This window comes from Microtus pennsylvanicus, chromosome 6 (assembly GCF_037038515.1).
Source record: "Microtus pennsylvanicus isolate mMicPen1 chromosome 6, mMicPen1.hap1, whole genome shotgun sequence".
NCBI lineage: Eukaryota > Metazoa > Chordata > Mammalia > Rodentia > Cricetidae > Microtus > Microtus pennsylvanicus.
Genome location: NC_134584.1, coordinates 116,349,891 through 116,364,199, shown reverse-complemented (window position 1 = coordinate 116,364,199; position 14,309 = coordinate 116,349,891). Strand labels below are relative to the sequence as shown.

The 14,309-nt window shown below is 47.7% G+C and overlaps 1 protein-coding gene across 1 annotated transcript; it reads left to right on the top strand.

Annotated features, from left to right (window-relative positions):
• The first annotated feature begins 2,608 nt into the window (after positions 1–2,608).
• Positions 2,609–13,449, top strand: C6H16orf46 (chromosome 6 C16orf46 homolog). The gene is made up of 3 exons (XM_075977414.1): positions 2,609–2,824; positions 8,972–9,219; positions 10,663–13,449. Exons 2-3 carry the CDS (start codon positions 9,010–9,012, stop codon positions 11,680–11,682), a joined length of 1,230 nt encoding a protein of 409 aa, XP_075833529.1. The 5' UTR covers positions 2,609–2,824; positions 8,972–9,009; the 3' UTR covers positions 11,683–13,449.
• Positions 13,450–14,309: the final 860 nt, after the last annotated feature.

Sequence of the window (14,309 nt, the reverse complement as noted above, 5' to 3'; positions counted from 1 at the left end):
GATGGATGGGATTTTTTTTCCTGTAGGGCAAGGCCTGGCCACTCTCCCACCTTGAGGGGCTAGGAACCTTAATTATGGAAGTCTGCAGGACCTGGCCCCTTCGGTGCCTCAAGGGGTCCTGATGGAGGAAGGTCATTGGCTAATAAAGGAACTGCCTTGGCCCTTTTTTATTGGTTAGGACATAGGTAGGTGGAGTAAACAGAACAGAATGCCGGGAGGAAGAGGAAGTGAGCTCAGACCCGACAGCTCTCCTCTGGGGAGCAGACGCCTCAGGAGAGACGCGCCATGCCCCGCTCCCAGGCAGACACACGCCATGAAGCTCCGACCTAGAATCTTTCCGGTAAGACCGGTGCTCACAGATTATTAGAGATGGGTTGATTGGGATATCAGAATTAGCCAGTAAGGGCTAGAGCTAAGGGCCAAGCAGTGATTAAAAGAATACAGTGTCTGTGTTATTATTTCGGGTAAAGCTAGCTGGGCAGGCGGCTGGGGTGTTGGGGATGCAGCCCCGCCGCTCCATATTACTACAGGGTCCCAGACACCAGGATAGTCTAGGTCTCCAGGGACAGTGCTTATGTTTAATACGGAAAGCACGCCTGCCACCTTAGTTGGCTTTAGCAGCCAAAAATGTTGAGCCCCAGGTCTCCTGCTTTCCTCTCCCAAGCGCTGATCCCAGGCAAGCACCACTACACCTGGCTCGACTTCAAGCTTTTGAAGAATGCTTACTTTTTCTTCCTTTGCCTTTTTTTTATTCTTTGTCATTTTTTGAAGAATTTTTTCAAAGATTTAAAATTTCAGAAATATAATAGGGGTTTAGAAAGATGGTTCAGTTCAGTGCTTAAAAGATCTGGCTGCTCTTCCAAAACACCTGGGTTCAATTTCCAGAACCTACATGGAGTCTCGCGAACACTGGAAACTCCAGTTCCAAAAGATCCAGTTACTCTTTTGGCCTTTAAGGGCACCGGGCATAGAAGTGGTGCATGCCTTTAATCCCAGCACTCCGGAGGCAGAGGCAGGCAGATCTCTGTGAGTTCGAGGCCAGCCTGGTCTACAAAGGGAGTTCCAGGACAGGCTCCAAAGCTACAGAGAAACCCTATCTCGAAAAGCAAAAAAAAAAAAAAAAAAAAAAAAAAAAAAAAAAAAAAAAGAAGTGAAAACCCCACAAAAACGACCTTGAAGGTGGTTCTAAGGTTGACTGTACTGGGTTTTAGTGGAACCACTAGAGGGCTCTCGGCACATGCTCCAGTATAAAAGACCAGTGCTTCAGACCTTAGACAGTTCCTCAGCAGACTGCAAGTTTTGTTGTTTGTTTTCCAAATTTCTGGGCTTTTCTGTAATATTTAAAAGCGCCCACCTTTGGGTGTAAAAATTATGGTTGAGAGGCAAGGTCTGGTGGCACATGCTTGTAATTCCAGTACTCAGGGATAGAGGGAAGATATGGACTTGGAGGCCAGAATAGGCAACATAGAACGGAGACACATCTTGGTGATAGATGTGAAGCCCTGCGTTTGCTCATGAGTGTTGGGAAACAATAAAATAGCTAACTTTAAGCATGCCTTTATTACTGCCTGGCATATGCGTATCCACAAGCAAAAACATCCTCATCAATAAATCTAAGTATACATATAAACATTTTAGAGATGCGCCATCCATTACTTCTATGTTATGAAATGTATTGGGATAGCAATATGTCTGTATACATACATATGTAGATATGGAGGTATGTATATATATATGGAAATATCTTAACAAGCAGTCATTCTACAGGACTCTGCTCCAACCTCATTAAATAATGTACTGCATACATCAATCACGTCTTTACCTTTAATGCTGTAAAAAGTCGTCCTTCGTAGCTATTTTTCCAACCGCCTTTGAGTCACGGTGTTTTCCTGTCCTCCTGTAGGAATACTTTTTAAACCAGAAAGCAGAGGGGCCCTGGAACTAGACCTGAGTTGGGGGGCTAGACTTACCACTCAATGCTTCACTTCAGGCATAGGTTCCCAGCCTGGGGTTTGTCTTTTAGTGCTCAGAGGCAACAAGAGCAGCGCCGCTGACAGGTGGCCAAAAGTTCAGCGAGTGCTCGCTGCTACTGTCCCAGAAAAGTGGGCGGACCGAAAAGAACTAAACCGAAGTGGAAGGCACGTCCCTAAATCCTCTTCTGGTTGATTTCGGAGACTTTGAAGGAGAGTCGCCAGGACTGCGAGGCCACACCATGCTACACAGCACACAAATAGAAAAGTAGTCTTCTTCATGAAGTTCTGGGCATGAGTTCCACTAGCACTAGCGGAATCTCAAGAAGGTCTGCGCGAAGGGACAAGTGCCAAATCTGCAGATACTGTTTGCCTGGCCTCTGACGCGTCCCTTCTTGAAGACGACGCAACTGGGCTGCCCAACGTCGACAGTGCCAAACCCTCGAAGCACGCGGGCCGCAGTTCCCTAGCAGAGATGTCACGACGCGCAGGCGCCGCTGGCCAGGCGCCCTACACTACCCCACGGGCCGCTGGAGGCCGCGCGCGCAGCACGGAGGGACCGCTCCCTAACCCCGCCCTCAGAGAGAGTCACCTCCCTGGAGCGGCTTTGTTGAGGCTGACGTCACTTCCGCCAAGCTGTCCCTCTCTCGGCCCGCCCCCGACGCGGTCGTAACCTGGGGCAACGGCCCCGCTCTAGCCTGCCTGCTGGGGACGATCCCCTCTGGGCCTTCCTTCCCTCACTGTCCCGTTAAAGAGTCTGAGTGGAGTGGCCACATCCCCGCCCCGGGGAAGAGTTCCCAGGACACTTGGCAGGCGGGTGGCAGAACCGAGGAAGGAAGCAACCCTCCGGGAGGGTAAGTTAGACGAAGAAGAGGGACGCCGAGTCTGCATTGGGCGGGGGCCTGGAAGCCGCGCGCGCCTCGGGGGAGGAGCCGTTTGATGGGCGTGGTCATTGGGGGCGTGGTCGAGGGTTCCCTGGAGGCGCTTGGTGCAGTCCGCAGGAGCTGCCTGAAGTTAGGGCAAACCAGCCGTGTTTGGCACTGTTGGAGCCGCTGGGAGGAAGGGGAAGGGCCTGATAAGGTGAAGCTGCTCTGCGGGTGAAAGGAAGGAGTGTGATGGGGGACCACTAGTAGAAGGAAGGAACCAGATGAGACGGTCTGGGCGCCAGGATCGGGCTTGTACTTTCTGTCTGCCTTGAGCTTTGGGAGCCTTCGGGAGGCCATCCTTTCAGGACTAGGCACCTCGTGAATTCAGAAACGAAAGTCGGAAAAGGGCAAAGTGAGACCCTGACAAAACCAAAAATCGAGACCCTAAAACAAACAAACAAACAAACAAACAAACAAACAAACAAAGGCGAGAGTTGAGAGCTGTAAGTGGTTGGAATAGAAGTGGCCTGATATCTAGGGGTGGTTGTACATGCCCTACTTGAATTTGGAAGAACTCAAGGATTGCTTCATTATGGCAGCTGTCCCCCATAGGGTACATGTCACAGTTAATTAACATAGGAAGATATTTTTATTTAGTTTTGCCTATTTGAGACAGTCTTGCTGTGTAGCCCAGGCTAGCTGGAAACCTCCTGAGTTGTTGAGGCACGTCCCACCACACCTCCACTCTGTCTGAATCTTGATACCCTACCCAATACCCGATCCCCTTAAAGCCGTAGCTTTTAGTAAGATGAGGTGTAGAGCCATGAGAAGCTGTGGCGGGGTGTTTAGGAGGTTTGGGGAACCAACCTGCCTTGACATCAGTAACCCGGGCTTCTGTTTGTTGCCAGTCACCCTGCTTTCCGTGCTTGCTGATAGATGAGGGCTGTGTCAGTCAAATGTAGGGATCTCCAGCTAGTCCTAGTCTGGCTGCCCTGACAAAGGCTAACGTGCACACTGCCACTTTACTTTGGGGCAGACATAATCGATCACCCCACATTTTCTTGCAGTGGGCAGGAGTCAAACTCCTCAACACATTCGGGTAGCCTCTGCCCGTGTGGAGTTGATCATTGGGATAGGAATTAACATTATTTTTTTTAAAAGATAGGGCCTTACGTACCTCAGGCTAACTGAATTTTTTAGTTAAGAATGACCTAAACGTCTAATCCTCCTGCCCACATCTTTATCATGCCTGTTTGCTGGGGGTGGAGCCCAGTGCTTTGTGTGTGCTGTTCAAGTGCTCCTCTTACAAAACTGTATCTATGTCCTCCTTTTTTTTCCATTCTTTGATTTTTTTTATGTGTATGGTGTTTTGTTGCATGTATGTCTGAACACCGTGTTGGCGCCTTGTGCCTTCACGGGCGAGAACTGGCGTTAAAGATGGGTGTGAGCTGCCATGTGGGTGGTGGGATTCAAAGCCAGGTAGAGCACTTTTTCTGATTTTCTATGTAGCCCTGACTATCCTGGACTTCACTGCATAGACCAGGCTGGCTTCAAATTCACAGAAATTCACCTGCCTCTGCCTCCACCTCCTTTATGCTGAGATTAAAGATGTGTGCCCCTATCCCTGGCAAATTAAAGGTGTTTTAAGGCAAAAGGAGAAACTGTAGGACATCAGAGTCACATTCTGAATCATAAGCCAATCAGTTGATAGTTCGCTGTGTTTGGAGGTCTGCTGTAAGGGTGTAGCATCTCTGTGTCCTGAACACATTTGGCCCATGTATGTATATCCTCAAGGTAGAACAGAAACCCCAGCTTCCTCCATACAGTGAGGGTTTTGGCATATGACATGGGTTCTGTTATTGAATATCTTTGCATTGTGCACAACAAGAGTGAATAACAAGCAGTCTGTTACAGAGGGGTGGAAGAACATTCTTTCATGCCGTAAGAGCTGGGGGTGGCAGTGTTACCATCCAGTCCCGACTGTCTTACTTCTGAGAGTAGGATCATGTATTACGTCATACTAAGTAACGTGGCTAGGCATGGTTCCCAGCTTCACAGTTTCAAAGTCTGACTTTGGAACCCATTTCTTCTCTGGAGATTCTACAGGCAACATAGTGACTTTTAATAATTTTCATTGCTGTAGAGTTTCTCACTGGTCCCAAGGCTCACCAGTTGGATCAGCAAACCCCAGGAATCCTATCTCTACCCCACCGGTGTCAGAAATGCAAAGGCATGACATACCTAACATTTTGTCTGGTGGCTGGGGATTAAACCCAGGTCTCATACATATGAGGCAAGCATTTGTTGACTTGAGCTGTGTATCTAGCCCTGATTAGGGTTATTTACTTATTAAAACACTATAGCTGAATTTGTTTTGGGCTATCCTGGCCCTTCAGAGACACAAGCCAGAGGATCATGAATTCGAGACTAACAAGTTCCAGGACATCCTGGGCTCCATAGCAAGACTGTCTTTAAAAAAAAAATCAATCGGCGCACGCCTTTAATCCCAGCACTCGGGAGGCAGAGGCAGGCGGATCTCTGTGAGTTCGAGACCAGCCTGGTCTACAGAGCTAGTTCCAGGACAGGCTCCAAAACCACAGAGAAACCCTGTCTCGAAAAACCAAAAAAAAAAAAAAAAAAAATCAATCGAGAGGCTTTGGAGCAACAGATGGCTCAGTGGTTAAGAACACTGACTGCTCTTTCGGATGACTCAGGTTCCATTCCCAGCACCTACATGGCAGCTCACAACTGTCTGTAACTCCATTCACAGGGGATCTGACACCCTCAGACAGACAGACAGACAGACAGACAGACAGACAGACATGCAGTGTCCATGTCAGAAACCAGTGTCCATAAAATAAAAATAAATTTAAGAAACGAAACAATAAAAGCAAAACCCCAAACTGGTAAGGGTTGTGCTGTTTACATCAGATGGCCCCAGCCAGTATAAATATGCGTGCTTCTTGTTTGAGGCTGTAGATTCCAGGATTAACCTCACAACTCTGAGAGGCTGTTATGCAGTCATAGGCACCTCCTAGTCTAGAAAGTGTTCTCCACCCCTGAACTACAGTCAGACTCCATGTGTGTCTTTGTGTGTTTGTGTTCGGATGTACTTGAGTGTGTACAAGAGTGCAGAGAGCCAGAGGTTCACTTGGGCGTCTTCCTCAATCTCTACCTTTTTTTAAATATCTATATAATTTGAAGACTTATTTATTTTAATTTCATGTATACTAGTGTTTTGGTTAAACTTATATGCACCATGGGCCTGCCAGGTGCTCGCGGAAGCCAGAAAATGGTGTCATGTCTGCTGGAAGTGAAGTTGCCAGGTCTTGTTGGTTCAGTGCCAGAAACCAAGCCTGGGTCCTTTGCAAGAGTATCAAATGCTCTTAATTGTTGAGCCATTTCTCTAGTCCTCACCCACCTTATTTTTATTGAGACATGTTTTCTCGTTGAACCCAGAGTTCTCAGATTTTGACTAGGCTGACTATCCAGAAAGCCCCAAGGATCCTCCTTTGTTTCAAGGAGAGGGTCCCTTGTTTGTACTGGCTGCCTGGCTAGCTTACACCCAAAATAACCGCACAGAAATTGTATCAATTAAATCACTTCTTGGCCCATTAGTTCTAGCCTCTTATTGGCTAATTCTTACATATTAGTTTAACCCATCTTCATTAATCTGTGTATTGCCACGTAGCAGTGGCTTACCAGGGATTCTAACTGGTGTCCATCTCTGGTGGAGGATCTATGGCTTCTCTCTCTCTGCTTTCTTCCTCCCAGAATTCAGTTCTGTCTTCTCCACCTACCTACGTTCTGCCCCTATCAGCTAGGCCAAGGCAGTTTCTTTATTCATTAACCAATGAAAGCAACACATGAACAGAAGACCCTCCTACACCACTCCTGACTCTGCCTTTCCAGCACTGGAATTAAAGGCATATATCACACAACTCATGACTTTTTAGGTGGGTACTGGGGATCCGAACTCTGTTCCTTAAACTTGTGTGGCAAGTGCTATCTGCCTGAGCCATCTTTTAAAGCCTAGCCTAGGTGAAATACTCAGGCTTGTTAGCCAAGGCAGTCTAGCCTGAAAATGTAAGCTCCAGGTTCAACGAGAGACTGTCTCAGGGGAGCAAGGCAGGTGAGCAGGACACCCGATGTGCACACTCCCATGCACACATTCACTGACCACCTGAGTAGACATATACACATGATATTTAATTTTGAAGCCCTGGGTTTCTGATCAGAGCACTGTGGATGTTGAGGCAGAAGGGTCAGCGATTCATGGATTTACTACATGAGCTAGTCTGTAGTACATGAAGCCGTCTATAAAAAAGTGAGTGAAGAGTTGGGTGGTGGCAGGGTGGTGGCGGCACACGCCTTTAATCCCAGCGCTCAGGAAGCAGAGGCAGGCGGATCTCTGTGAATTAGAGGCTAGCCTGGTCTACAAAGCAAGGACAGCTAGGACTGTTACACAGAGAATCCCTGGCTCGAAAACAAAAATAAAACAAAACAAAAAAATGAGTTAAAAAATGGAAAATATGGGCTAGAAAGATGGCTAAGCGGGTTAAAAGCACTCACTGGCTGTTCTTACAGAGGATCCAGGGTTTAATACCCAACACCTCCATGGTAGCCAGCAACTGCCTGTAATTCCAGCCCAGGGGATCCAGTGCTCTCCTCTGGTCTCCTAGCACACAAGGCAAGCATACATGCTGTACGCATACATGCCGGTAAAACACCCATACACATTAAAAAAATTAAAATATATCTATACAAAGTTCTGCATTTTAGAGGAAATCTGCATATAATTTGTGAGAAACCACACAGAAGCAGAAACAGGAGGTTTGCTTCAAGTTTAAGGCCAACTCTGTCCCTAAAACACATTAGAGGAGTTGGAGAGGCGGCTGTATGGTTAAGAGCACTTGTTTTTTGCAGAGAACCCAGGTTCGATTCCCAGCCCCACATGGAGGCTCAGTTGTCCAGAACTGTAGTTCCAGGGGGTCCAGTGCTCTCTTCTGACCTCCCCAGCACTAGGCACACACCAAGAATACATAAGCACATGCAGGCACAGTGCTAATATGCGGTGATATTTTGTTTGGGCTTTAACAAATAAAGCTTGCATGAAGATCATAGTTCGGAGCTAGCCACACTAGTTAGCCATAGAGGCCCAGCAGTGGTGGCACACCCCTTTAATCCCAGCACTTGGGAGACAGAGACAGACGGATCTCTGTGGGTTCAAAGCCACCCTGGCCTACGCGAGATTGAATCAGTCAGAAAGAGAAACAGAGCCAAAAGGTGGTGGCTCACACCCAATCACAGTACCAGGGAGGTGGAGACGGGAAGTGATGTGGCTGGGCAGAGAGAGCCTAGGGAATTGGCTGATCACGTGCTTCACTCTTCTTCCCACTCTGCTTTCCCTAAACAAAACAAAGCAGCAAGTGTTGGCAGAAATATGGAGAAATAAGAGTCCGCTTACCCACTGTGGGAAAGCGTCTTGGGCTCCTCAGAAGCTTGTGGACCTCAGCCAACTCTGAGGGCTCTGGGAACAGGTGAAACCTGGGAGTCTATGAGTCCCCACTATTCTTTTGATGTTAGCAATGTCATGTGTAGACCCGCATCCCTGTGAGCTGTCACAGCAACCAGAGGCAGAGCCGATGCTAGTGTCTTCCAGGTGTCTTCATTTCTTTGGTCTTTATTAAATTCAGCAGTCGTGGGTTGGCAGATGACTTAACAGGTCAGCGCACTTACCTCACAAGCCTGATGATTCTAGAGCCACTATGTGTGAAAGAAAGAAAGAAAGGAAGGAAGGAAGGAACGAAGGAAGGAAGGAAGGAAGGAAGGAAGGAAGGAAGGAAGGAAGGAAGAAAGAAAGAAAAGACAAGACAGAACCGTTATCCTCTGACTTCCATTAGAGCGCCGTGGCATGTCCTCCCAGCACCCCCTACCTCACCCACACAAAAGTTTAAAAAAAAAGAGAGAGACATTAGTTTTAATTAAAATTAGCCTTATCTTTTCTGACAGCAGTTGGAGACGGGTCATTTTGAAAGATTTATTCTCAGTCTTCTTGAATATATTAAAATATTTCACTTGAGATACCCGATTTAAAAAATCAATATTAAAACCATGTTGAATTGGACGTTGCAGGAAGAACATGTTAAAAACTATAAGCAGTCACCCCAGCAATGGATCTCTGTCAGGAAAGTGAGACTGTTGCAGAAAATGACGAACATGAGAAAATTCAAGGCGCAGAGGAAGCCATGCAGACTTTAAGTTGTCCAGATGAGAGAAACGAAAGGAATCACGTCTGCTGTCTTCTCGGTGTCAGCGACCTCACGTTGGAAGAGGATGAGCGGGTCAATGAGTTTGCCATCGGCACTGGGTGGGAAGAAGCCGTAAGTGTCTTCTTGGGTCTTTCTCACTTGGGTCTTTACTACAGGTCTTTTCCCAAAGTAGTTTATGTTACCAAAAAATGTTGGCGTGAATATAGGAGCCTTGGGTCAGAAGTGAAATAGACTTACAGCCGTGTGTACTCCTGGGCACAGATGGGACAACTAGGTCTTCTTTCAACACCTCTGTAGTCATCTGGGGCTTACTCTGTGAGTGAGGGTGCCGAAGCACCCAGTAGGTAAAATGTGGTATCACAGAGATCACTTGACCAGTAACTGGACAAAGAAGGCTGGAATATTTCCAGCCCCATGCTCAGCGCCTGAGAGACCCGTAGGCTGTATCCTCTGTGCTCTCTAGAGTCCTGGGCCTTCTCTGAGCCAGCGGTGGAAGCCGACATTTGAAACTTTAAGGCTGGTGCCTGGGTAGCACAAGTTCATAAGGAATGTGGGGCCTTGTGACTTAGTTGGCTGAGCTTAGTTGACAAGACGGCTCAGCAGGTAGAGGCAGCTGCAGTGCAAGTCTGGAGACCTGAGTTCGATCCCTGGAATCCACAGTAAGGTGGAAGGAGAGAACCAACTCCACATTGCCTTTGACCTTCATGCTCATTCACACATAGATCATACATGCCTGTGTGAACTCACACACATTCCATTCTCTCTCTGTTTCTCTCCAAATAAAAAATTGTAAATAATAAGGAAACTTGGTCAAATCCAAGATTAAATGCAGGGTTCCCAGGTTATACCACCAACAATACAGGTTGCCCCATTTGAGTTTCAGGTAAGCGATTCCTAACTACTTAGCATTATGTCCTTCACAGATACAGTCCTTTATTTTTAGATGGCAGCCGCAGCCAGGGGCTCCAGGGGTCGGGAGGCATTAGCTGTACCTTGGGCGCTCAGGAATCTTGGGTTCCCAGGACTATGTCTGTTCCTCGCCGGCCCTCCAGTCTTTCTGAGCCATCTTCCTGGCGTTTGGGAAACTGCCAAGGAATAGTTCAAGGAATCCTTGGATGGGAATGGCAGCGTGAGTCCATGGTGCTAAGCTGAATTGTGTCTGAAGGGAGCCGTAGCTAGTCCCATGGCTTTGTACAGATGCCACTGCCCAGGCTTCAGAAACAACCACTCCTGGCTAGCAGTTGAGATTAGCATCCACGGCTGTAATAGCATTGCTCGCGTGAGGCTGAAATAGTAAAGGCTGGGAGTTTTGTTTGCTTTTCAGAAGCAGAGGGCAGGAGTATTGTGAGTTTATGGCCAGCTAGTCTCCGTGGTAATATGTCTGTCTGTCTGTTTTCTGTATGTGTATTTAAGATAAATTAGTTTTAAGAAAAAAAAATGTGGCTCAAATAAGACTGCGAGAACAGGAGTGCGAGAACAGGAGTGTAGCCCCGGATGGGGGAGGCAAGGCCCTGGCACAGCTGGCGAGAGGGTAACATGCTGCTTTCTTTGCAGGTCCGAGGCTGGGGACGAACCTCACCAACTGCCTGCATCTGGTCAAAGAAGAAAGTGAAAAAGGGGAGGGTAGGAGAAGGCACTGGTGGCGGCAGCGACTGCTTATTCTGTATGAGTCTTTCCCAAGGGAGTCTGGAGGCTTGTTCCCTCTCAGAGGTTGGGAAACTGGAGGCCAGTGCTGTGGCTGAGGTGAGCCCCGAGAAGAACTGGAGCCCTGAGAAGAACTGGAGCAGCCCCTCCCAGAACCCCAGCACTGATTCCAGAGAGCCCACCAAACTCTGCTTTCCCACATACTTGCATGGAGAAAAAAAAAGCCTGCAAATCAAGGAATTTATCTGGTGCATGGAAGAGTGGGCCATTCCTGAGACCGTTAGCAGCAAGACCTGCAGAAACCCCTGCGGAAGCACTGACCGGTGCCTCTCCGCCTCCGACTCCCTCGCATCCAAGACCCTCGTGGTTCTGCCCCCACTGAAAAGCTGTCCCGCCAACAGCTTGGATGTCCTGAGTAAGAAGGACAGGAATATTTTCTGGCAGCCAGAAGAGAAGGCACAAAAGGAAGAAAAGGACGAGGGCGTGGCTTGTCCAGATAGGTTGAAAACAGTCGACGGGAAAGGAGAAAAGAGACACTTTGAGCTGGCCAGCCGCCTGAAGGTCACGGAGCAACTGCCTTTCCCGCCACCTATGGTCCGGACACACATGCTGGCGGCAGAGTCCCAGAGGTGTTGCTTGCGTTGGTCCCTCCTGCCCCGTAAGAGCTCTACGTATTCATCCAACCCCGACAACATCCGCTATCTTGCCACCTTGCAGGTTTTGCAAAAACAGGGAATGCCAAGCTACAGAAGCAGACTCAAAGGCAAGGAATCCAGACCTCCCAGGAACACTCCCAAACATATCCTCGGGGAGGCTAAGCAGGAAAGCAGGTCCCGGGCGCTAGCAAGTAAAATATTCCCCAAACCTCTCTTGCCATCCCTCACAGTGAGCAGGGTTGTCATCCCCGTCTCCACGCACAGAGTCCTCTGATTGGTCACAATATAATTTCCTGGGAATGAGTACTGCCTGCAGCTCATTTGTCTCCCCCTTTCCCCTCTCCCACCCTCCGCTTTTCCTGTCCATCCTTCAGTCTTCTTCTCCCCTTCTCTATCCTCTCTACTCTTCACCCCCCCCTTTTTTTAAATAACAGAACCAGGGGAAATTGAGCAGATTTGAATGAGTTTGAATTCAGCTTCAAAAACACCATACTGGGCTAGGTGTGGTGACATACACCTATAATCCTAGCATCTGGGAGATGAGGCAGGAGGATGGCAGAGTCCAAGGCCATCCTGGCCTATACAAGACACTTTTTTTATTTTTAACCAATCAAAAACAAAAGAACCCACAGTTTTCATGGTACCACCTTCTGCTGCTAAGCCATTTACAAAACTCAGTTAGGCCAGCCTGTGTTGGCCTTCTCCTTGCTCAGTGACTCCCCTGGTGGGAGGCCGAGTGTGGAAGGCACCTTGTGTTGCCCCCACTCTCATAGCCCGGAAGCTACCTGATGTGGCTTCTGCCTCCAGCAGAGCCTTCCTTGAGTTTAGAGAAGTAAGTGCTGGCTTGTCCTGTCTTCTGAGACAGGCAGCTGCCACTGCCTTCTTTCTTTCAACAAAGATGTAAAACACTTGACAGAATGGAAAATCCAAACTATATCCAAGTGGATATGTATCCCAGTATCCAAGGTGCCGGATCTTCACATTATGTTCAGGAATATAGTCCAGTGCCTCAGCTGCCTAGGTCACACCCGCACACTGCAGCTGCAAGCTAATCTCTGCCTGAGACAGATGAATCAAATCCAGCCTGGGTGGGGAGCAGGTTAGGAATAATGGATTGTGACCTGGCCTGACCTCCCTTCTCCCATCTTAACTTGCCCCTCTGTTTGGGAACTCTCAGCCTTTAGACAGTTAGGGAATGAGGCTGTTACTTTTTCCCTTCCGACTTCCTGCTATCCTCATCTTAATTTCACCCTTGCATAGCTCCCTAAATTGTATATTATACGTAAATGAAGCATATTTTAATGGCAAGTGGTACTTCTATGTGGACAGATGCTCTGACCATTTTGTGATATCAGTAATCATTAAACTGCTTTGTAATCACACTGTGAGTTGCTTAGAGTAGGCTGTACTTGAACTCTTAGAATTTCCCATGTCCTCAATGACGGCAGAATATGACTACAGACATCTGCTTTACAGAACTGGTTTCTTACATCCTGTCTGTCAGTCTAGGTTTTATTTTGTTTTCATAGTTTGTGGTATTTTGGTTTCATCTAACTCACACTGGCCTTGAGGTAGTTTTGAACCAATACCCCTGCCTTGGCCTCCCAAGAGCTTAGGTTATAGCATGTGCCACAATGCCTAGCCTTTTTGAAAAACAAAAACCAAAACTCTAGCCAGAAATGGTAGTATAAAGCCTGCAATCCCAACCCCCAGAAAGGCCAAACAGAGCCAAACGAACTGAGAGGGAAAGGAAAGGCCACAGCATAGGGTCGGAAAGATGATCGCCCTAGCTGGTGGATACTTGGCAGTCTAGAAGGAATGCTTAGAAATTCTTCCCACCCACCCCTACCCCTTCTCCAAATCAAGAAGCCACCTCATCTGTCCCAAAGAGAAATTGGGTGTCTCAGTGTCTGGACATTGTGGCATAGGACCCAGGCCCTGGATCTACCCACCTGAACCAGGAGTATCCACCCCCTTTCTGACGTGGGATTCCCCCTCTGTATGCTGTGAATACCATTGGTTAATAAAGGATCTGCTTTGGGCCTGTTGCAGTGCAGAGTAGAGCAAGGAGAGAATTCCAAGCAGAGAGAGGAGAAGAGAGTAGGCGGAGTCAGGGAGATGCTGGAGGAGACAGATGTTGGAAACTTGCCGGTAGGCCATGACCTTGTGATGATGCACAGATTAATAGAAATGGGTTAATTTAAGATGTAAGAGCTAGGGGCCAGAGAGATGGCTCAGTGGTTAAGAGCATTGCCTGCTCTTCCAAAGGTCCTGAGTTCAATTCCTGGCCACCAGATGGTGGCCCACAACCATCTGTAATGAGGTCTGGTGCCCTCTTCTGGCCTGCAGACATACACACAGACAGAATATTGTATACATAATAAATAAATAAATATTTAAAAAAAGATGTAAGAGCTAGCATAGAACTATGCACAAGCCAGTAGGCCAAGCAGTGATTTAATTAATACAGTTTCTGTGTGACTATTTCCGGTCTGGGTGGCCAGGGAAACACACGAGCAGTCTCTGCCAACACCTTGCTAAAGCAGGAGAAACAGGAATAAGTTCTAATGTAAAACAGCCTAATTAATGTTTCCCAGCATGAACTGGGAAAGCAGTGACCAGGAATGGGTGGTCAGGCCTTCCCTGCTTAGTCTGGGGTCCTTTCTTTGGAGTTTTAGAGCAGTTTGAAAAGACTAGTCTCTGTCACAATATAAAAATGTTTTAGGGCCGGGGGCTGGAGAGATGGCTCAGTGGTTAAGAGCATTACCTGTTCTTCCAAAGGTCCTGAGTTCAATTCCCAGCAACCACATGGTGGCTCACAACCATCTGTAAAGAGGTCTGGTGCCCTCTTCTGGCCTGTAGACTTGCACACAGACAGAATATTGTCTACATAATAAATAA

What these genes read in the sequence shown, in the direction of transcription:
- C6H16orf46 (XM_075977414.1), top strand. Translation starts at nt 9,010, where the DNA reads ATGGATCTCTGTCAGGAAAGTGAGACTGTTGCAGAAAATGACGAACAT. An exon ending in GCACTGGGTGGGAAGAAGCC is followed by an intron (nt 9,220 to 10,662) that starts GTAAGTGTCTTC and finishes CTTTCTTTGCAG; the next exon opens with GTCCGAGGCTGGGGACGAAC.